Genomic DNA, 24,625 nt, shown 5'->3' with positions numbered 1-24,625 from the left:
TGTTGGTTTTGAACATGTGGCTCTGTGAACATTCCCAATCCCCCTCCAGTGTTTTGCAGTTTAGACCTTAGTATATTCCCCCACGATGCACTGGATGGTGGGGTTGGTAGAGAGAAGTGAGATTTTATTCATCTTATTAAAGCATTTTCATGTCGGTCTGTGCTGTCGGCACCCCTTGTCCCTCCTGGTTTTCCAGGACATTACGGCATTTCAGACCAAATCGCTGCTGTGAGTTTTCGCACAGCGGGCGATCAGCTAATAACTGCGCATGTATATGCAGCGCAATGCGCACGCGTGTCACCAAACGACAGGCATCGCCAGACAGCGACAGGACGGTGCGAAAATTTAAATCGCACAACCAGTCGCAAAGGTGATTGTCAGGAAGAGGGCGTTTGTGGGTGGTAACTGGACGTTTTCTGGGAGTGTCAGGGAAAACGCAGGTGTTCCCAAGCGTTTTCAGGGCGGGTGTGACGTCTGCGCCAAACCTAATCAACGTTCTTATTGCACTGTAGGAGTAAGTCCTGGGCTGCGCACAGACAGCACACACTGGAAAAATCATTCACTGGTGAGCGAGGTGTGAACGGATTTGCAGCTGTCCGCTGACTGGGTTTTTTTTTTGCAGCTCGGCGTACACATGCGATCGCACACTTCTCGGCTAATATTCTCCTTGGGCGGTGACTATCTGAACGCAGCACAACAAATTTAGCAGCACAGTGATCAGGTCTGACTCACCCCCACTATCCACTCTTGTAGTGTCCGCTATCTGTGTCGCCATCTCTACCGCTCTGCTATACGTTCAGAATCTGAGGGCTGACGGCTGGAGATGAGCATTTATAGAGGAGGTGGAGCTTCAGTGCTTCAGTCCCAACTTACTTGTGGACACCTACTGGTAGACCCAGGAACTACACCGTGATAACATGGGCTGGCAGAGAGCGGGATTTAAATCTCCAGTTTACATGAAATACCCTACACAATACTTATATTATATATTCAGATAAATAACAACTCGGACATGTTTTGAATCAGCAAATTAAATTTATAAATGAAAAGAGAGCACAATACTGGGATTTATCCAGAGCAAGCAGTAAAAATATATATGTATAACGCCACCTACTTCCCTCTGAAGTATCTATACCAGGCATGTCAAACTCGTGGCCCTCCAGCTGTTGTGAAACTACAAGTCCCAGCATGCTTTGCCAGCATACCTTCCACTGATCAGCTGGTAAAGCATGCTGGGACTTGTAGTTTCACAACAGCTGGATGACCATGAGTTTAACATGCATGATCTATACCGCTATATTGCTAATTCATTCTTTATAGAAACATAGTTTTATGGTAAATAAGAACTAGAATTTGGTTTGATTGATATGTGTCCCTTGTAAAATCCATGGTTATTCCACCAAATACAATAAGCCCCTTTTTTAAGGGAGAATTAGTCACCAATCTTTTAATTTGACATGGATAGTCCGTTATACCCTCAGATTATCACACGAGGCCTCGACCGGCGACTGCGGATCTCTTTACCTGGCTCCTGCTGTCATACCGTGCGCAGTGTCCGGATTACAGGCCAGGGAACACTGTATAGCCTAATGTGCGCGTACCAGCAATTTATTCACATTCTCCGCATTAAGAGTATACATTTTATATCACATATATATTTTATTATTTGTTAATACATCTCTGCGTTATTTCTTCCTATTTGCCTCGATAGGGAAGAAGCAGGAAGAGCTTTATCAGCATGATAAGTGCTGTAATAATACATCTCCCCTGTGTATTATTAGAATCTAGTCTCACCGGAGATAATGAACGATAGAATACAGACTGGGGATCTGTCACTGGACTTATGCGTTACCAGTTACTGATCAGATAAGAAGCATCAGCTCCCTGCCCCAGTGACAGAACTACAGCCAAGTGATATAGTGTTCCGCTCCTGCCCTGCTTCTAGCAATCACCGTCCCCTTCCTCGCAATGCATTAGGTAGAGCGCGGCCGGTTATTAGAGTGATTATAGATCATACAATATCTCGTACATTCATCCTCAGCTGCAACAGAGGGAACGGAAACAAAAAGAGCAGCGTTTCTCCGAGGCAGCAAATCATACGCTGGAAGAGGCGGAATCCTCTCCTGGCGGCGTGGAAGTATGCGGCGTTGCAGTATAGGCGCAGTTACTGATGGTTCAGCGTCAGACAATGGAGGATACGGTTCAGGGGGCATCCATTATCCTCTGTGCTAGTAATGCTCGGGGTGGTTCTGCAGACAGGAGATAAATTCCAGGACCGGGCGCCCCTCGTAGCAGATCCTGTACACAGCCACGAACAGGGGGAACCTGCAAGCGGAGATGGGACGGTTTGTCTGGATGATGGTAACAATAATAAGAATTTACTTACCGATAATTCTATTTCTCGGAGTCCGTAGTGGATGCTGGGGTTCCTGAAAGGACCATGGGGAATAGCGGCTCCGCAGGAGACAGGGCACAAAAAAGTAAAGCTTTTACCAGATCAGGTGGTGTGCACTGGCTCCTCCCCCTATGACCCTCCTCCAGACTCCAGTTAGGTACCGTGCCCGGACGAGCGTACACAATAAGGGAGGCAATTTGAATCCCGGGTAAGACTCATACCAGCCACACCAATCACACCGTACAACTTGTGATCTAAACCCAGTTAACAGTATGATAACAGAAAGAGCCTCTTAAAGATGGCTCCTTAACAATATAACCCGAATTTGTTAACAATAACTATGTACAGTATTGCAGATAATCCGCACTTGGGATGGGCGCCCAGCATCCACTACGGACTCCGAGAAATAGAATTATCGGTAAGTAAATTCTTATTTTCTCTATCGTCCTAAGTGGATGCTGGGGTTCCTGAAAGGACCATGGGGATTATACCAAAGCTCCCAAACGGGCGGGAGAGTGCGGATGACTCTGCAGCACCGAATGAGAGAATTCCAAGTCCTCTTTTGCCAGGGTATCAAATTTGTAGAATTTTACAAACGTGTTTTCCCCCGACCACGTAGCTGCTCGGCAGAATTGTAATGCCGAGACCCCTCGGGCAGCCGCCCAAGATGAGCCCACCTTCCTTGTGGAATGGGCCTTAACAGATTTAGGCTGTGGCAGGCCTGCCACAGAATGAGCAAGTTGAATTGTGTTACAAATCCAACGAGCAATCGTCTGCTTAGAAGCAGGGGCACCCAACTTGTTGGGTGCATATAGTATCAACAGCGAGTCAGATTTTCTGACTTCAGCCGTCCTTGAAATGTATATTTTTAAGGCTCTGACAACGTCCAACAACTTGGAGTCCTCCAAGTCGCCAGTGGCCGCAGGCACCACAATAGGTTGGTTCAGGTGAAACGCTGATACCACCTTAGGGAGAAAATGCGGACGAGTCCTCAGTTCTGCCCTATCCGAATGGAAGATTAGATAAGGGCTTTTATAAGATAAAGCCGCCAATTCAGATACTCTCCTGGCGGAAGCCAGGGCCAGTAACATAGTCACTTTCCATGTGAGATATTTAAAATCCACCTTTTTCAATGGTTCAAACCAATGGGATTTGAGGAAATCTAAAACTACATTTAGATCCCACGGTGCCACCGGAGGCACCACAGGAGGCTGTATATGCAGTACTCCTTTAACAAAAGTCTGTACCTCAGGAACTGAGGCCAATTCTTTTTGGAAGAATATTGACAGGGCCGAAATTTGAACCTTAATAGATCTCAATTTGAGACCCCTAGACAATCCTGATTGTAGGAAATGTAGGAAACGACCCAGTTGAAATTCCTCCGTCGGAACACTCCGATCCTCGCACCACGCGACATATTTTCGCCAAATGCGGTGATAATGTTTCGCGGTGACTTCCTTCCTTGCCTTAATCAAGGTAGGAATGACTTCTTCTGGAATGCCTTTCCCTTTTAGGATCTGGCGTTCAACCGCCATGCCGTCAAACGCAGCCGCGGTAAGTCTTGAAAGAGACAGGGACCCTGTTGTAGCAGGTCCCTTCTCAGAAGTAGAGGGCACGGGTCGTCCGTGACCAACTCTTGAAGTTCCGGTTACCAAGTCCTTCTTGGCCAATCCGGAGCCACTAGTATTTCTTACTCCTCCTCACCGTATAATCTTCAATACCTTTGGTATGAGAGGCAGAGGAGGAAACACATATACTGATTTGTACACCCAAGGTGTTACCAGTGCGTCCACAGCTATTGCCTGTGGATCTCTTGACCTGGCGCAATACTTGTCCAGTTTCTTGTTGAGGCGAGACGCCATCATGTCTACCATTGGTCTTTCCCAACAGTTTATTAGCATGTGGAAGACTTCTGGATGAAGACCCCCCTCTCCCGGGTGTATATCGTGTCTGCTGAGGAAGTCTGCTTCCCAGTTGTCCACGCCCGGGAAGAACACTGCTGACAGTGCTATTACGTGATTCTCCGCCCAGCGAAGAATCTTGGCAGCTTCTGCCATTGCACTCCTGCTTCTTGTGCCGCCCTGTCTGTTTACATGGGCGACCGCCGTGATGTTGTCCGACTGAATCAACACCGGTTTTCCTTGCAGGAGTGGTTCCGCCTGGCTTAGAGCATTTTAGATTGCTCTTAGTACCAGAATGTTTATGTGAATAGACTTTTCCAGGTTCGTCCATACCCCCTGGAAGTTTCTTCCTTGTGTGACTGCTCCCCAACCTCTCAGGCTGGCGTCCGTGGTCACCAGGATCAAATCCTGTATGCCGAATCTGCGGCCCTCCAATAGATGAGCCTTTTGCAACCACCACAGAAGATATACCCTTGTCCTTGGCGACAGGGTTATTCGCAGGTGCATCTGAGGATGCGACCCTGACCATTTGTCCAACAGATCCCTTTGGAAAATTCTTGCATGGAATCTGCCGAATGGAATTGCTTCGTAAAAAGCCACCATTTTTCCCAGGACTCTTGTGCATTGATGTACAGACACCTTTCCTGGTTTTAGGAGGTTCCTGACAGGTCGGATAACTCCTTGGCTTTTTCCTCGGGAAGAAAAACCTTTTTCTGAACCGTGTCCAGAATCATCCCTAGGAACAGCAGACGTATCATCGGAAAACAGCTGCGATTCTTGGAATATTTAGAATCCAGTCGTGCCGTCGAAGAACTACTTTAGATAGTGCTCTTCCGACCTCCAACTGTTCTCTGGAACTTGCCCTTTTTAGGTCGTGCAAGTAAGGGATAATTTAGATGCCTTTTTTCTTTGAAGAAACATCTTTTCGGCCATTACCTTGGTAAAAAGGCCCGGGGTGCCGTGGATAATTCAAACGGCATCGTCTGAAACTGATATTGACAGTTCTGTACCACGAACCAGAGGTACCCTTGATGAGAAGGACAAATTTTGGACATGGAGGTAATCCTTGATGTCCAGGGACACCATATAGTCCCCTTTTTTCCGGTTCGCTATCACTGCTCTGAGTGACTTTATCTCGATTTGAACCTTTTATGTAAGTGTTCAAAACATTTTAGATTTAGACTATGTGTCACCAAGCCGTCTGGCTTCAGTACCACAATATAGTGTGGAAAAATAATACCCTTTTCCTTGTCGTAGGAGGGGTACTTTGATTATCACCTGCTGGATATACAGCTTGTGAATTGTTTCCAATGCTGCCTCCCTGTCGGAGGGAGCCGTTGGTAAAGCAGACTTCAGGAAGCTGCGAGGAGAAGATGTCTCGACTCTCCAATCTTTACCCCTGGGATAATACTCGTACGATCTAGGGGTCAACTTGCGAGTGATCCCACTGCGCCCTGAGACTCTTGAGACTACCCCCCCACCTTGAGTCCGCTTGCACGGCCCCAGCGTCATGCTGAGGACTTGGCAGACGCGGTGGAGGGCTTCTTTTCCTGGGAAAGGGCTGCCTGCTGCAGTCTACTTCCCTTACCTCTATGTCTGGGCAGATATGACTGGCCTTTTGCCTGCATGCCCTCATGGGAAAGGAAAGATTGAGGCTGAAAAGACGGTGTCTTTTTTAGCTGAGATGTAACTTGGGGTAAAAAAGGTTGGATTTCCCAGCTGTTGCTGTGGTCCCCAGGTCCGATGGACCGACCCCCAAATAACTCCTTCCCTTTATACAGCAATACTTCCATCTGCCGTATGGGATCTGTATCACCTGACCACTGTCGTGTCCCTGACATCTTCTGGGAGATATGGACAACGCACTTATCTTGATGCCAGAGAGCAAATATCCCTCTGTGCATCTCACATACATATATATAGAATGCATCCTATTAAATGCTCTACATGAATAAAATATTTTCAGTCAGGGAATCCGACCAAGCCAACCCAGCACTGCATCTCCAGGCTGATGGCGATCGCTGGTCGCAGTATAACCACCGTATGTGTGTATATACTTTTTAGGATATTTTTCCAGCTTCCTATCAGCTGGCTCCTTGAGGGCGGCCGTATCTGGAGACGGTAACGCCACTTGATAAGCGTGTGAGCGCCTTATCACCCTAAGGGGTGTTTCCCAACGTACCCTAATTTCTGGCGGGAAAGGGTATAACGCCAATATTTGCTATCGGGGTAACCCTACGCATCATCACACACTTCATTTTATTTTATCTGATTCAGGAAAAACTACAGGTAGTTTTTTCACTCCCACATAATACCCTTTCTTGTGGTACTTGTAGTATCAGAAACACGTAACACCTCCTTCATTGCCCTTAACGTGTGGCCCTAATGAGAAATACGTTTGTTTATTCACCGTCGACACTGTATTCAGTGTCCGTGTCTGTGTCTGTGTCGACCGACTGAGGTAAATGGGCGTTTTTAAAACCCCTGACGGTGTTTCTGAGACGCCTGGACCGGTCCTAATAGATTGTCGGCCGTCTCATGTCGTCAACCGACCTTGCAGCGTGTTGACATTCTCACGTAATTCTCTAAATAAGCCATCCATTCCGGTGTCGACTCCCTAGAGAGTGACATCACCATTACAGGCAATTTCTCCGCCTCCTCACCAACATCGTCCTCATACATGTCGACACACACGTACCGACACACAGCACACACACCGGGAATGCTCTGACAGAGGACAGGACCCACTAGCCCTTTGGGGAGACAGAGGGAGAGTCTGCCAGCACACACCAAAAACGCTATAATTATATAGGGACAACCTTATATAAGTGTTTCTCCCTTATAGCATCTTTTATATATATACAATATCGCCAAAATCAGTGCCCCCCCTCTCTGTTTTAACCCTGTTTCTGTAGTGCAGTGCAGGGGAGAGCCTGGGAGCCTTCTCTCCAGCTTTTCTGTGAGAGAAAATGGCGCTGTGTGCTGAGGAGATAGGCCCCGCCCCTTTTTCGGCGGCCTCGTCTCCCGCTATTTTTGAAGTTAGGCAGGGGTTAAATATCTCCATATAGCCTCTGTGGGCTATATGTGAGGTATTTTTTTGCCTCTAATAAGGTTTTTATTTGCCTCTCAGAGCGCCCCCCCCAGCGCTCTGCACCCTCAGTGACTGTTGTGTGAAGTGTGCTGAGAGGAAAATGGCGCACAGCTGCAGTGCTGTGCGCTACCTTTATGAAGACTCAGGAGTCTTCAGCCGCCGATTTTGGACCTCTTCTCTCTTCAGCGTCTGCAAGGGGGCCGGCGGCGCGGCTCCGGTGACCATCCAGGCTGTACCTGTGATCGTCCCTCTGGAGCTAGTGTCCAGTAGCCAAGCAGCAAATCCACTCTGCACGCAGGTGAGTTCACTACTTCTCCCCTAAGTCCCTCGTTGCAGTGATCCTGTTGCCAGCAGGACTCACTGTAAAGTAAAAAACCTAAGCTAAACTTTCTCTAAGCAGCTCTTTAGGAGAGCCACCTAGATTGCACCCTTCTCGTTCGGGCACAAAATCTAACTGGAGTCTGGAGGAGGGTCATAGGGGGAGGAGCCAGTGCACACCACCTGATCTGGTAAAAGCTTTACTTTTTTGTGCCCTGTCTCCTGCGGAGCCGCTATTCCCCATGGTCCTTTCAGGAACCCCAGCATCCACTTAGGACGATAGAGAAAATTGGTGCATTCCACGTCTATTATATAGCACATTTCTAAAAGGTTTATATTATTCCCCAGCAGACAAATAAACTATGATAATCTGACACACCGTACTTTCACTTCCACTGACGAACAGTCACCAGGGAAAAAGTGCACACAATGTTTTCCCATTACTCTCATTTACAGAAATTACCAGTAATCCTATATAATAACAGGTAGGGAGGCCAATCCCGGGCCGTTTTCTCAATCCCGGAATTGCAGTAGGGATCAGTGAAGGGCAGTGGAGAAGGGTGTAGGGAGCAGCACAAGAGGGGGGGTGTAGGTAGCGGCGTGGAAGGGAGGGTTGGTGTAGGTAGCGGCACGGAAGGGAGGGTTGGTGTAGGTAGCGGCGCGGAAGGGATGGAGGGTATAGGTAGGGGCGCAGGAGGGAGGGTTGGTGTAGGTAGCGGCGCGGGAGGGAGGGAGGGTATAGGTAGGGACGCAGGAGGGAGGGTTGGTGTAGGTAGCGGCGCGGGAGGGAGGGAGGGTGGGTGTAAGTAATACTACTTACTATTAGGTGGGCAGCAGCCATGGACACACTGAATGCGGCGGCATTTCAAATAAAGCGCCGGCCCCCAGCCAACCAGAGCTGGCGGACCGGCAGCCAATCAGGGAAGCGGCCGCAGCAGTCACTCCTGCTTGGCTGCCGCGGCAGCTTCCCTGATTGGCTGCCGGTCCGCCAGCTGTAATTGGCTGGCGGCCGGCGCTACATTTGAAGTGCCGCCGCGTTCAGCGTGTGTCCATGGCTGCCGCCTGCCTAATATTAACTAGTATTACTTACACCCACCTTCCCTGCACATGCGCAATGCAATCCCGTGAATCCCGGGGGGATTGGAGGCTCCAATCTCGTGATTCAAATCCAGCCATTTTTGGGCCTAAATCCCGGTATCCCAGCCGATCCCGATCCTGGGATTGGCCTCCCTAATAACAGGCTAACGCTGTTCCTCACCTTTATGGGGGAAATTTGTGTTTTGCGCGCCAGCGGCCACTAGATGGCGCCTGACAGGGCAATTCAAGTTCGGAAGTGCACAGCCGCTGCCATTACTGCTATGTTGTTCCGTCATTTTGACAGGCTGGTAAGGAGTTAGATTATAAAGCAATACAAGATGGCTACCGCCAGTGTTAGGAGAGGATGGTCACACATTACTATGGCAGTCTCACTGGTAAGACTACTGCTGCAGCAAATGTACTGGTAACTATTATCTGTGCAGCATGTAATCCGGTAAAGGATTCCTGCTGCAGTCTAGACTTCTGAAAACCAGGAAATGTATTCAAACTGGACTCTTGCATAACTCTGGACTGAACAATTGCAGTTTAACCAGAGCTGTACTTGCATACAAGTAAATGCACGATGATATACAGTTCAGGCGCAGCTACAATACAGGGTGATTCAAAAGTCGCAGTACACCCTTGTTTCAAAAACTGTGCTGGAAATGGGAAAACGGAATACTCCAGTAAGGTACGGGTGAGGTGCGCTATCTTTTAGAGTATGTACCGAACATGGGTGCCATCATGAAATCGGCCATCTTGAATCTAAGTCAGTTTTTTCAAATGGATAGGGGGTCGTGTAACACGTCAAACAACATGAGAAGTTGCTGAAAATTTTATTGGTGCAAACAGATTTGAAATAGCAGCTATGGTTCAAAAGTTACCACACTTTTTTGTTGCAGGTATCTGAAGATGGCTTTGACAAAACGGGAGAGAATTGAGGTCATTCTGCTGACAAACGTTGTGCTGCATTGTGGGCTCTTCATGAAGGATGCCAAAACTATTGTTTAGGTTGTCTCGTCAGTAGCACTTTTTGGACGACCACTCCATGACTTGTCAGCCACAGTCCCAGTCGCCCAGAATTTGGAAATTAGGCACCTGACAGTTTTATGTGAAATTGGAGGTCATTCTGGGTGCCGGTCGTTAAAATCTGCAGCTATGACACGGAAACTTTGTTCTCCAGACATCAAAATGACCTCAACTCTCTCCTCTTTTGTCAAAGCCTTCTTCAGTTACCTGCAACAAAAAAAGTCTTGTAACTTTGGAACCATAGCTGCTATTTCAAATCTGTTTGCAGCAATACACTTTTCAGCAAATTCTCATGTTGTTTGTCATGTTGCACGGCCCCCTTTCCATTTGCAAAAACTGACTTAGATTCAAGATGGCCGATTTCAAGATGGCGCCCATGTTCGGTACATACCCTGAAACATAGCCCACCTCAACCAGACCTTACTGGAATATTCAGTTTTCCCATTTCCTGCACAGTTTTTGAAACAAAAGGGGGTACTGTGCTTTTTGAATCCCCCTATATATGCATTTTGTTGTTTTATTTGGGGTTGCCTTGGAATGTTTGTAAAATGATTTCTAGTAAAAACGTGTATTCTCCATGTGTACGATGAACAAACAGTGCTGTATAACTGACAGGGTAGAAAGAAGCTGGAAGAGGGGGTCTTAGATTATGTATCAATAGATTGTGATTATAGAGTATGGGTCAGGCAGGTGAGGGCGATCTTACTTGTCAATCATGTCCTTTTGCTTGAGGATCTTGTATACCTCCGCTGAGGCCTGGGGTCCCTGCAGCTTCTGCCCGTTCAGCATCTCCTTCTCCAGTTCCTCGATGGACTGAAAATATATTGCAATTATCAGTATATTTCCCACCATGCACATTACCCCCAGAAGGTTTCAGGACTACAGCTGGAACATCACAGGACACTTATGCTGGTCAGTACGTGGTTGGGTGTATTACTGTACAGGCCCACAGGACAGGGACCCATCCGTCTGCTCCTGGGGCTGTAGCCCACATAAGGAAGATGAACTCGCCATTATATTGGGCAACGTTCTGACCACAGCCTCCCTCTACTAGAGTGGTAGCTGCCCTCAGGGTAGTCGAGAGCTGGCCTGGGCCCAGGTACTTTTCAAGGGGCGTGGCCTAATCACAGGAGGTGTGGTCATGTACCCTTTTCTCTGACGTCCTAGTGGATGCTGGGAACTCCGTAAGGACCATGGGGAATAGCGGCTCCGCAGGAGACTGGGCACAAAAGTAAAGCTTTAGGACTACCTGGTGTGCACTGGCTCCTCCCCCTATGACTCTCCTCCAAGCCTCAGTTAGATTTTTGTGCCCGGCCGAGAAGGGTGCATTCTAGGAGGCTCTCCTGAGTTTCTTAGAAAAAGTTTAGTTTTAGGTTTTTTATTTTCAGTGAGACCTGCTGGCAACAGGCTCACTGCATCGAGGGACTAAGGGGAGAAGAAGCGAACCTGCCTGCTTGCAGCCAGCTTGGGCTTCTTGGCTACTGGACACCATTAGCTCCAGAGGAACCGAACACAGGCCCAGCCTCGGAGTCCGTTCCCAGAGCCGCGCCGCCGCCCCCCTTACAGAGCCAGAAGCAAGAAGAGGTCCGGAAAATCGGCGGCAGAAGACATCAGTCTTCACCAAGGTAGCGCACAGCACTGCAGCTGTGCGCCATTGCTCCTCAGGCACACTTCACACTCCGGTCACTGAGGGTGCAGGGCGCTGGGGGGGGGGGGGGGGGGGGCGCCCTGAGCAGCAATAAAAACACCTTGGCTGGCGAAAATACATCACATATAACCCCCAGGGCTATATGGATGTATTTTAACCCCTGCCAGAATACAGCAAAAAGCGGGAGAAAAGTCAGCCGAGAAGGGGGCGGAGCCTATCTCCTCAGCACACTGGCGCCATTTTCCCTCACAGCTCCGCTGGAAGGACGTCTCCCTGACTCTCCCCTGCAGTCCTGCACTACAGAAAAGGGTAAAACAAGAGAGGGGGGCACTAATTAGGCGCAGTATAAATAAAACAGCAGCTATAAGGGGAAAAACACTTCTATAAGGTTATCCCTGTATATATATAGCGCTCTGGTGTGTGCTGGCATACTCTCCCTCTGTCTCCCCAAAGGGCTAGTGGGGTCCTGTCCTCTATCAGAGCATTCCCTGTGTGTGTGCTGTGTGTCGGTACGATTGTGTCGACATGTATGAGGAGGAAAATGGTGTGGAGGCGGAGCAATTGCCTGTAATGGAGATGTCACCCCCTAGGGAGTCGACACCTGAGTGGCTGAGCTTATGGAAGGAATTACGTGACAGTGTCAGCTCTTTACAAAAGACGGTTGATGACATGAGACAGCCGGCTACTCAGCTTGTGCCTGTCCAGGCGTCTCAAAAGCCATCAGGGGCTCTAAAACGCCCGTTACCTCAGATGGCAGATACAGACGCCGACACGGATACTGACTCCAGTGTCGACGATGAAGAGACGAATGTGACTTCCAGTAGGGCCACACGTTACATGATTGAGGCTATGAAAAATGTTTTACATATTTCTGATAATACAAGTACCACTAAAAAGGGTATTATGTTTGGTGAGAAAAAACTGCCTGTAGTTTTTCCTGCATCTGAGGAATTAAATGAAGTGTGTGATGATGCGTGGGTTTCCCCCGATAAAAAACTGATAATTCCTAAAAGGTTATTAGCATCATACCCCTTCCCGCCAGAGGATAGGGCACGTTGGGAAACACCCCCTAGGGTGGATAAAGCGCTCACACGTTTGTCTAAACAGGTGGCACTACCGTCTCCTGATACGGCCGCCCTTAAGGAACCTGCTGACAGAAAGCAGGAGAATATCCTAAAATGTATATACACTCACACGGGTGTTATACTGCGAACAGCAATCGCCTCAGCCTGGACGTGCAGTGCTGGGGTGGCTTGGTCGGATTCCCTGACTGACAATATTGATACCCTAGATAGGGACAGTATATTACTGACTATAGAGCATTTAAAAGATGCATTTCTATATATGCGTGATGCACAGAGGGATATTTGCCGACTGGCATCAAGAGTAAGTGCGCTGTCCATTTCTGCCAGAAGAGGGTTATGGACGAGGCAGTGGTCAGGTGATGCTGATTCCAAAAGGCATATGGAAGTATTGCCTTATAAAGGGGAGGAGTTATTTGGGGTAGGTCTATCAGACCTGGTGGCCACGGCAACTGCTGGGAAATCCACATTTTTACCCCAGGTAGCCTCTCAACATAAGAAGACGCCGTATTATCAGGCGCAGTCCTTTCGGCCCCATAAGGGCAAGCGGGCAAAAGGCTCCTCATTTCTGCCCCGTGGCAGAGGGAGAAGAAAAAGGCTGCAGCAAACAGCCAGTTCCCAGGAACAGAAGCCCTCTCCCGTTTCTGCCAAGTCCTCAGCATGACACTGGGGCTTTACTAGCGGACTCAGGCACGGTGGGGGCCCGTCTCAAGAATTTCAGCGTGCAGTGGGCTCACTCACAGGTGGACCCCTGGATCCTTCAGGTGGTATCTCAGGGGTACAAATTGGAATTCGAGACGTCTCCCCCTCGCCGTTTCCTAAAGTCTGCTTTACCGACGTCTCCCTCCGACAGGGAGGCGGTATTGGAAGCCATTCACAAGCTGTATTCCCAGCAGGTGATAATCAAGGTACCCCTCCTGCAACAGGGAAAGGGGTATTATTCCACGCTGTTTGTGGTACCGAAGCCGGACGGCTCGGTGAGACCTATTTTAAATCTGAAATCCTTGAACACTTACATACAAAGGTTCAAATTCAAGATGGAGTCACTCAGAGCGGTGATTGCGAACCTGGAAGAAGGGGATTATATGGTGTCTTTGGACATCAAGGATGCTTACCTCCATGTCCCAATTTACCCTTCTCACCAAGGGTACCTCAGGTTTGTGGTACAGAACTGTCACTATCAGTTTCAGACGCTGCCGTTTGGTTTGTCCACGGCACCCCGGGTCTTTACCAAAGTAATGGCCGAAATGATGATACTCCTTCGAAGGAAGGGAGTTTTAGTTATCCCTTACTTGGACGATCTCCTGATAAGGGCAAGATCCAGGGAACAGTTGGTAGTCGGGGTAGCACTATCTCAAGTAGTGTTGCGGCAGCACGGTTGGATTCTCAATATTCCAAAATCGCAGCTGATCCCGACGACACGTCTTCTATTCCTAGGGATGATCCTGGACACAGTCCAGAAAAAGGTGTTTCTCCCGGAGGAGAAAGCCAGGGAGTTATCCGAACTAGTCAGAAACCTCCTAAAACCAGGCCAAGTGTCAGTGCATCAATGCACAAGGGTCCTGGGAAAAATGGTGGCTTCCTACGAAGCAATCCCATTCGGCAGATTCCACGCAAGAACTTTCCAGTGGGACCTGCTGGACAAATGGTCCGGATCGCATCTTCAGATGCATCAGCGGATAACCCTGTCACCAAAGACAAGGGTGACTCTCCTGTGGTGGTTGCAGAGTGCTCATCTTCTGGAGGGCCGCAGATTCGGCATTCAGGACTGGGTCCTGGTGACCACGGATGCCAGCCTGCGAGGCTGGGGAGCAGTCACACAGGGAAGAAATTTCCAGGGCTTGTGGTCAAGCCTGGAGACATCACTTCACATAAATATCCTGGAGCTAAGGGCCATTTACAATGCCCTAAGCCAAGCAAGACCTCTGCTTCAAGGTCAGCCGGTGCTGATCCAGTCGGACAACATCACGGCAGTCGCCCACGTGAACAGACAGGGCGGCACAAGAAGCAGGAGGGCAATGGCAGAAGCTGCAAGGATTCTTCGCTGAGCGGAAAATCATGTGATAGCACTGTCAGCAGTGTTCATTCCGGGAGTGGACAACTGGGAAGCAGACTTCCTCAGCAGGCACGACCTCCACCCGGGAGAGTGGGGACTTCACCCAGAAGTCTTCCACATGATTGTAAACCGTTGGGAAAAACCAAAGGTGGACATGATGGCGTCCCGCCTCAACAAAAAATTGGACAGGTATTGCGCCAGGTCAAGGGACCCTCAGGCAATAGCTGTGGACGCTCTGGTAACACCGTGGGTGTACCAGTCAGTGTATGTGTTCCCTCCTCTGCCTCTCATACCCAAGGTACTGAGAATTATAAGACGGAGAGGAGTAAGAACTATACTCGTGGCTCTGGATTGGCCAAGAAGGACTTGGTACCCGGAACTTCAAGAGATGCTCACAGAGGACCCGTGGCCTCTACCTCTAAGAAGGGACCTGCTTCAGCAAGGACCCTGTCTGTTCCAAGACTTACCGCGGCTGCGTTTGACGGCATGGCGGTTGAACGCCGGATCCTGAAGGAAAAAGGCAATCCGGAAGAAGTCATTCCTATCCTGATCAAAGCCAGGAAGGATGTGACCGCAAAGCATTATCACCGCATTTGGCGAAAGTATGTTGCGTGGTGCGAGGCCAGGAAGGCCCCAACGGAGGAATTTCAACTGGGTCGATTCCTGCATTTCCTGCAAACAGGAGTGTCTATGGGCCTAAAATTAGGATCCATTAAGGTTCAGATTTCGGCCCTGTCGATTTTCTTCCAGAAAGAACTGGCTTCAGTTCCTGAAGTTCAGACGTTTGTCAAGGGGGTGCTGCATATACAGCCTCCTTTTGTGCCTCCAGTGGCACCTTGGGATCTCAATGTAGTTTTGGGGTTCCTAAAATCACATTGGTTTGAACCGCTTAAATCTGTGGATTTGAAATATCTCACATGGAAAGTGGTCATGCTGTTGGCCCTGGCTTCGGCCAGGCGCGTGTCAGAATTGGCGGCTTTATCCTGTAAAAGCCCTTACCTGATTTTTCATACGGACAGGGCAGAATTGAGTACTCGTCCTCAATTTCTCCCTAAGGTGGTTTCAGCGTTTCACCTGAACCAGCCTATTGTGGTACCTGCGGCTACTAGGGACTTGGAGGACTCCAAGTTGCTGGACGTTGTCAGGGCCCTGAAAATATATGTTTCCAGGACGGCTGGAGTCAGAAAATCTGACTCGCTGTTTGTCCTGTATGCACCCAACAAGCTGGGTGCTCCTGCTTCTAAGCAGACTATTGCTCGTTGGATTTGTAGTACAATTCAGCTTGCACATTCTGTGGCAGGCCTGCCACAGCCAAAATCTGTAAATGCCCACTCCACAAGGAAGGTGGGCTCATCTTGGGCGGCTGCCCGAGGGGTCTCGGCTTTACAACTTTGCCGAGCAGCTACTTGGTCAGGGGCAAACACGTTGGCAAAATTCTACATATTTGATACCCTGGCTGAGGAGGACCTGGTGTTCTCTCATTCGGTGCTGCAGAGTCATCCGCACTCTCCCGCCCGTTTGGGAGCTTTGGTATAATCCCCATGGTCCTTTCGGAGTTCCCAGCATCCACTAGGACGTCAGAGAAAATAAGAATTTACTCACCGGTAATTCTATTTCTCGTAGTCCGTAGTGGATGCTGGGCGCCCATCCCAAGTGCGGATTGTCTGCAATACTTGTACATAGTTATTGTTAACTAAATCGGGTTATTGTTGTTGTGAGCCATCTATCCAGAGGCTCCTCTGTTATCATGCTGTTAACTGGGTTCAGATCACAAGTTGTACGGTGTGATTGGTGTGGCTGGTATGAGTCTTATCCGGGATTCATAAATCCTTCCTTATTGTGTACGCTCGTCCGGGCACAGTATCCTAACTGAGGCTTGGAGGAGGGTCATAGGGGGAGGAGCCAGTGCACACCAGGTAGTCCTAAAGCTTTACTTTTGTGCCCAGTCTCCTGCGGAGCCGCTATTCCCCATGGTCCTTACGGAGTTCCCAGCATCCACTACGGACTACGAGAAATAGAATTATCGGTAAGTCAATTCTTATTTTCTCTTAGTCCGTAGAGGATGCTGTGGACTCCAAAAGGACCATGGGGTATAGACGGGATCCGCAGGAGACATGGGCGCACTATAAGACCTTCAATGGGTGTGAACTGGCTCCTCCCTCTATGCCCCTCCTCCAGACCTCAGTTATAGGAACTGTGCCCAGAGGAGACGGACATTTCAAGGAAAAGGATTTTGGTAAAATAAGGGTGAGATACACACCAGCTCACACCACAACACACCGTACAACATGGCATTTAACTAACTAAACCCAGTTAACAGTGTGAACCAAAACAGATCAGCAACAGGCTGACCCCTACCAAACACAACCTTTGTGTAACACAAGCAATAACTATATACAAGTACTGCAGATACAGCCCGCACTGGGACGGGCGCCCAGCATCCTCTACGGACTAAGAGAAAAGGATTTACCGGTAGGTATTAAAATCCTATTTTCTCATACGTTCTAGAGAATGCTGGGGACTCCAAAAGGACCATGGGGATTATACCAAAGCTCTAAGCCGGGCGGGAGAGTGCGGATGACTCTGCAGCACCGATTGAGCAAACATGAGGTCCTCATCAGCCAGGGTATCAAACTTGTAGAACTTTGCAAAAGTGTTTGACCCCGACCAAGTAGCTGCTCGGCAAAGCTGTAATACCGAGACGCCTCGGGCAGCCGCCCAAGAAGAGCCCACCTTCCTAGTGGAATGGGCCTTTACCGAATTTGGTAACGGCAATCCAGCCGTAGAATGAGCCTGCTGAATCGTGTTACAGATCCAGCGGGCAATAGTCTGCTTAGAAGCAGGAGCGCCAACCTTGTTGGCCGCGTACAGGATAAACAGAGCCTCTGTTTTCCTAACCCTTGCTGTAACAATAGGATTTTGGTACTTACCAGGTAAATCCTTTTCTTTGAATCCATAGGGGTCACTGGAGTACTCTTGGGATATGGACGGGCTTCCGTAGGAACAGCACTGAATATTTAAATTTAGAAACACTCCACCCCTCCATATCCCTGGTCACTACCCAGTGTTTTTTACTGAGCCGAACAGGAATTAAGAGAGGTTAATAATGGAGTATTACATATAACATAACTGACAATAACGAAGTTAACACATAACGTTACTGACAACTAAACAGTTGACACCCTAACCAGCACTTGTAACTTGAACCAGTCGGTGAAAGTGTGTTACCATAAGATCCTCAGAACTAACCACAAGTAGGTAAACTGCTCTGGGTGGGCGTCCAGTGACCCCTATGGATTCAAAGAAAAGGATTTACCTGGTAAGTACCAAAATCCTATTTTCTTTTTCATCCACTAGGGGTCACTGGAGTACTCTTGGGACGTACCAAAGCTTCCCCCGTGGGCGGGAGAGCAGTTTGGCACTTGTAACACTAGGCGGCCAAAGCTAGATGCTGATGCCGCAAAAGTATCAAACTTGTAAAAGCGCACAAACGTGTGCACTGAAGACCATGTAGCCGCCCGGCAAAGCTGCGTCGCAGAAGCCCCACGACCAGCTGCCCATGAAGTACCCACAGAACGTGTGGAATGAGCGGTTACTGACGTAGGCGGTTGTAACCTAGCATGAAGGTAAGCCTGGCGTATGGTCAGTTTTATCCATCTGGATAAAGTTTGTTTAGATGCTGGCCAACCCATTTTGGCAGCATCATAGAGAACAAATAACGTATCCGTCTTACGAACTGAAGACGTTCGGGATACATAAACGCGTAATGCGCGAACCACATCCAGAGTTCCAGAATGTGCTGTCAACACAGGAACTACTATTGGTTGATTGATGTGAAAAGATGACACTACCTTTGGTAAGAAGGCGGGATTCGTCCGAAGTTCCGCTCTGTCATCATGAAACACCAAATACGGTGGCTTGCATGACAAGGCACCCAAATCCGAAACACGCCTCGCCGAAGCTAAGGCTAAGAGAAAAATTGTTTTCCAAGTGAGAAACTTTATATTCACTTGTTGTAAGGGTTCAAAATATGAAGACTGTAAGAACTCCAAAACCAGATTCAAGTCCCATGGCGCTGTAGGTGGAATGAATGGAGGCTGTACCCTGAGTACACCTTGGAGAAAAGTGCGTATCGACGGCAATAGAGTCAATCGTCTTTGAAAATAAATTGACAAAGCAGAAACCTGCACCTTTAGTGTAGATAAACGCAATCCTCCATCTAAGCCTGATTGTAGAAACAACAACAGGCGGCATACCTTGAAAGCTGATGTCGGAAATTTCCGAACCTCACACCAACCTATATATGCACGCCATATTCTGTAATAATGAGCTGCCGTAACCGGCTTCCTAGCTCGTAACATGGTTGGTATAACTGAATCTGGAATGCCCTCTCTTCTTAAGAGGGCGGTCTCAACAGCCACCCCGTCAAACGCAGCCGCGCTAAATCGGGGTAAAGAAACGGACCCTGTTGTAACAGGTCTGGACGTATCGGGAGCGGCCACGGATCGTCTGCGAGTAATCCTCGAAGATCCGAGAACCAAGCTCTCCGAGGCCAATGAGGCGCCACTAGTATGACTGTGAGCGACTCTCTTTTGATCCGTTTTAGCACCAGAGGGAGCAACGGAAACGGTGGAAACAGATACACAAGACTGTACGGCCACGCGACAGTGAGAGCATCCACCGCGACTGCCTTTGGATCTCTTGTTCTGGACACATACTGGAGCGTTTGATGATTGTGTCGAGATGCCATCAGGTCCACCTGAGGATAACCCCATCGCTGAACCAACATGTGAAACACTTCTGGATTTAATGACCATTCGCCTGGGTGAAAATCCCGACGACTGAGATAATCCGCTTCCCAGTTGTCCACTCCCGGAATGAACACAGCCGACAATATCACCTGGTGGCATTCCGCCCAATTGAGGATTCGAGCTACTTCCCGCATTGCCATGCGGCTTCTCGTTCCTCCTTGTTTGTTGATGTATGCGACCGCCGTCGCATTGTCCGACTGCACTTGGACCGGCTGAGAGCGAATCATGTGCACTGCTTGTCGTAGCGCATTGAAAATGGCGCGGAGTTCTAGAACATTTATCGACAGCAATTTCTCGTGATCCGCCCAGAGACCCTGGAGCTGACAATTTTGAATTACCGCTCCCCAACCTCTGAGACTGGCGTCCGTAGTTAGAATTATCCAATTGCAAACTCCGAACCGTCTTCCTGCGGTTAAATTGTGTTCCTTGAGCCACCATAGCAGAGAAACTCTTGCTATTGGTGACAACCTCACCCTGTGGTGAATCTGCAGATGCGAGCCCGACCACTGGGCAAGCACGTTCAGCTGAAATGGACGAGAGTGAAATCTCCCGAACTGAAGCGCCTCGAAAGCTGCCACCATTGTGCCTAACAGGCGAATGCACAAGTGTACCGACACTGTGCGTGGTTTGAGTACTAATTGTACTAGATGGCGTAGCATTTGTACTTTTTGTTGTGGTAGGTAAATTCTTTGATTGACCGTATCGAGAATCATACCTAGGAACTGAAGGCGTTGAGACGGAATCAGATGTGATTTCTTGAAATTTACAATCCAACCGTGGTGAACTAGTACATTGTAAGTTAGCAGCGCATGCTGGGTAAGTATCTGTTGAGACGGAGCTTTGATGAGCAGATCGTCTAAATACGGAACTATTGTCACTCCCAAGGATCTGAGGTGAGCTATCATCACAGACATTACTTTGGTGAATACCCGAGGCGCTGATGACAGGCCAAACGGCAGAGCCTGAAACTGGTAATGGTTCTGGCGTATTGCAAATCGTAAGAATTTCTGATGAGGCTGCCAAATTGGAATGTGTAAGTACGCATCCTTGAGGTCTAGCGCAATCATGAATTCCTTGGTCTCTAACCCCGCAATCACCGAACGTAGAGACTGCATTTTGAATCTGTAGTAAGTTACGTACTGATTTAGTCCCTTTAAGTTCAATATTGGTCTGACTGAGCCATCCGGCTTCGGGACCACAAATAGACTTGAATAATAACCCTGACCCTGTTGGTGTACAGGGACCGGAATCAACACTGCCGAATTCAGTAAGGATTGAATGGCAATTTGCAAAACTGTCCTCTTGTCGTCCGACAGAGGCAATCCTGTCTTGAAAAACCGCAGAGGCGGCAGACAGTCGAACTCTATTTTGTAACCTTTTAACACTAAATTGCGAATCCAGCCCTCCGCGGATGTGTGGAACCACGCCCCATGGAACTTCTGAAGGCGTGCTCCCACAATTGGAGAACCGAGATGGGCTGGTAACCCGTCATGCCACTGGCTTGTCGGTAACCTTAGCGTTTTGGCGAGTTGTGTTGGTTTGATGGAAACCACGTCCTCGACCACGTCTAGCAGGCGTGGCTGATCCTCTGCCACGTCCTCGAAAGGGCTGAGGTCTAAAGGATTTGAACGAAGGTCCAGCGTACCTTCTTCTTGGCGCAGGTGGAGGCAATGGTAAGAAAAATAAGAATTTACTTACTGATAATTCTATTTCTCGTAGTCCGTAGTGGATGCTGGGGACTCCGTCAGGACCATGGGGAATAGCGGGCTCCGCAGGAGACAGGGCACATCTAAAAAAGCTTTTAGGTCACATGGTGTGTACTGGCTCCTCCCCCTATGACCCTCCTCCAAGCCTCAGTTAGGTACTGTGCCCGGACGAGCGTACACAATAAGGAAGGATCTTGAATCCCGGGTAAGACTCATACCAGCCACACCAATCACACCGTACAACTTGTGATCTGAACCCAGTTAACAGTATGATAACAAAACGAAGTAGCCTCCGAAAAGATGGCTCACAACAATAGTAATAACCCGATTTTTGTAACAATAACTATGTACAAGCATTGCAGACAATCCGCACTTGGGATGGGCGCCCAGCATCCACTACGGACTACGAGAAATAGAATTATCGGTAAGTAAATTCTTATTTTCTCTAACGTCCTAGTGGATGCTGGGGACTCCGTCAGGACCATGGGGATTATACCAAAGCTCCCAAACGGGCGGGAGAGTGCGGATGACTCTGCAGCACCGAATGAGAGAACTCCAGGTCCTCCTTAGCCAGAGTATCAAAATCTGTAAAATTTTACAAACGTGTTCTCCCCTGACCACGTAGCTGCTCGGCAAAGTTGTAATGCCGAGACTCCTCGGGCAGCCGCCCAGGATGAGCCCACCTTCCTTGTGGAATGGGCATCTACATATTTCGTCTGTGGCAGGCCTGCCACAGAATGTGCAAGCTGAATTGTACTACAAATCCAGCGTGCAATAGACTGCTTAGAAGCATGAGCACCCAGCTTGTTGGGTGTATACAGTATAAACAGCAAGTCAGACTTTCTGACTCCAGCCGTCCTAACTATATATATATATATATATATATATTTTTAGGGCCCTGACCACGTCTAGTAACTTGGAGTCCTCCAAGTCCCTAGTAGCCGCAGGCACCACAAGAGGTTGTTTCAGGTGAAAACGCTGACACCCCTTTATGAAGAAACTGGAGACGAGTCCCAGTTCTGTCCTGTTCAAATGGAAAATTTTAATATGGGCTTTTGTAAGACAAAGCCGCCCATTCTGACAATCGCCTGGCCGAGGCCAGGGCTAACAACATGGTCACTTCCCATGTGAGATATTTGTCAACAGCATGGTCACTTTCCATGTGAGATATTTCAAATCCACAGATTTGAGCGGTTCAAACCAATATGATTTTAAGAAATCCCAACACTATGTTGAGATCTCACGGTGCCCCTAGGGGCACAAAAAAGCTGTATATGCAATACATCCTTCACAATCTGGACTTCAGGAACTGAAGTCAATTCTTTCTGGAAGAAAATCTACAGGGCCGAAATTTAAATGTTAATGAACCCCCATTTGAGGTCCAAAACACTCCTGTTTTCAGGAAGTGTAGAAATCGACCTAGTTGAATTTCCGTCGTGGAGCCTTCCTGGCCTCACCCACGCAACATATTTTCACCACATGTGGTGATGACGTTGTGCGGTCACCTCCTTCCTGGCTTTGACCAGGGTAGGTATGACCTCTTATGGAATGCCTTTTCCCCTCAGGATCCGGCATTCAACCGCCATGCCGTCAAACGCAGCCGCGGTAAGTCTTGGAATAGACATGGTACTTGCTGAATCAAGTCCCTTCTTAGCTCCCCAGGCCCTTAGTCCTCTGTGAGCATTTCTTGAAGTTCCGGGTACCAAGTCCCTCTTGGCCAATCCGGAGCCACTAGTATAGTTCATACTCCTCTATGTCTTATAATTCTCAATACCCTGGTTATGAGAAACAGAGGAGGGAACACATACACAGACTGGTACACCCACGGTGTTACCAGAACATCCACAGCTATCGCCTGAAGGTCTCATGACCTGGCGGAATACCTGTCCCGTTTTTTGTTCGGGCGGGACGCCATCATGTCCACCTTTGGTCTTTGCCAACGGTCCACAATCATGTTGAAAAACTTCCCTATGAAGTTTCCACTCTCCCGGGTGGAGGTCATGCCTGCTGAGGAAGTCTGCTTCCCAGTCGTCCACTCCCGGAAAGAACACTGCTGACAGTGCTATCACATGATTTTCCGCCTAGCGAAAAATCCTTGCAGTTTTCACTGCCCTCCTGCTTCTTGTGCCGCCCTTCTGTTTACGTGGGCGACTGCCGTGATGTTATCCCACTGGATCAATACCGGCTGACCTTGAAGCAGAGGTCTAGCTAAGTTTAGAGCATTATAAAATTGCTCTAAGCTTATTTATGCGGAGAGAATTCTCCAGACTTAATCACACTTCCCTGGAAATTTTTTCCCTGTGTGACTGTTCCCCAGCCTCTCAGGCTGGCCTCCGTGGTCACCGGCATCCAATCCTGAATGCCGAATCTGCGGCCCTCTAGAAGATGAGCACTCTGTAATCACCACAGGAGAGACACCCTTTTCCTTGGATATAGGGTTATCCGCTGATGCATCTGAGGATGCGATCCGGACCATTTGTCCAGCAGATCCCACTGAAGAGTTCTTGCGGGAAATCTGCCGAATGGAATTGCTTCGTAATAAGCCACCATTTTTACCAGGACTCTTGTGCAATGATGCACTGACACTTTTCCTGGTTTTAGGAGGATCCCGATTAGCTCGGATAACTCCCTGGTTTTCTCCACTGGGAGAAACACGTTTTTCTGGACTGTGTCCAGAATCTTCCCTAGGAACAGTAGACGTGTCGTCGGAAAAAGCTGCGATTTTGGAATATTTAGAATCCACTCGTGCTGTCGTAGAACTACTTAAGATAGTGCTACTCCGACCTCCAACTGTTCTCTGGACCTTGCCCTTATCAGGAAAGCGTCCATGTTTCTTTTAAGAAAAATCATCATTCCGGCCATTACCTTGGTAAAGACCCGGGGCGCCGTGGACAATCCAAACGGCAGCGTCTGAACTGATAGTGACAGTTCTGTACCAGGAACCTGAAGTACCCTTGGTGAGAAGGGCAAATTTGGACCTGTAGGTAAACGTCCCTGATATCCAGTGACATCATATCGTCCCCTTCTTCCTGGTTCGCTATCACTGCTCCGAGTGACTCCATCTTGATTTGAACGCTTGTATGTAAGTGTTCAAATATTTCAGATCTCACCGAGCCGGTTGGCTTCAGTACCACAATATAGTGTGGAATACTACCCCCTTCCTTGTTGTAAGAAGGGTCCTTTGATTATCACCTGCTGGGAATACAGCCTGTGAATTGTGTGAGGGGGAGACGTCTCGAATTTCCAATGTACACCTGGGATATTACATGTAGGATCCCGGAGTTCCCTTGCGAGTGTTGCTGAAACTCTTGAGATGACCCCCTACCGCACCTGAGTCCGCTTGTACGGCCCCAGCGTTATGCTGCGGACTTGGCAGAAGCCGTGAGGAGCTTCTGTTCCTGGGAATGAGCTGCTTGCTGCAGTCTTCTTCCCTTTCCTCTCCCCCTGGGCAGATATGACTGGCCTTCGCCCGCCTGCCCGTATGGGGACGAAAGGACTGAGACTGAAAAGA

At 48.7% G+C, this 24,625-nt stretch overlaps 1 protein-coding gene across 1 annotated transcript in view; it reads right to left on the bottom strand.

Moving 5' to 3' along the window:
• Positions 1-1,015: 1,015 nt before the first annotated feature.
• The window catches only part of LOC134944209 (glycerol-3-phosphate dehydrogenase 1-like protein), a 76,070-nt gene continuing 52,460 nt past the window's right edge, over positions 1,016-24,625 (bottom strand). Inside the window, exons 7-8 of the mRNA XM_063932792.1 lie at positions 10,518-10,624; positions 1,016-2,325 (exon numbers count right to left, since the gene is read on the bottom strand). Of these exons, the coding sequence (XP_063788862.1) occupies positions 2,229-2,325; positions 10,518-10,624 (204 nt within the window). The 3' untranslated portion in view covers positions 1,016-2,228. The remainder of the gene's footprint in view (positions 2,326-10,517; positions 10,625-24,625) is intronic.

Source organism: Pseudophryne corroboree, chromosome 7 (genome assembly GCF_028390025.1).
Source record: "Pseudophryne corroboree isolate aPseCor3 chromosome 7, aPseCor3.hap2, whole genome shotgun sequence".
NCBI lineage: Eukaryota > Metazoa > Chordata > Amphibia > Anura > Myobatrachidae > Pseudophryne > Pseudophryne corroboree.
Note: the sequence above shows the minus strand (reverse complement) of the source record. Positions and strands in the feature narration are given on the sequence as shown.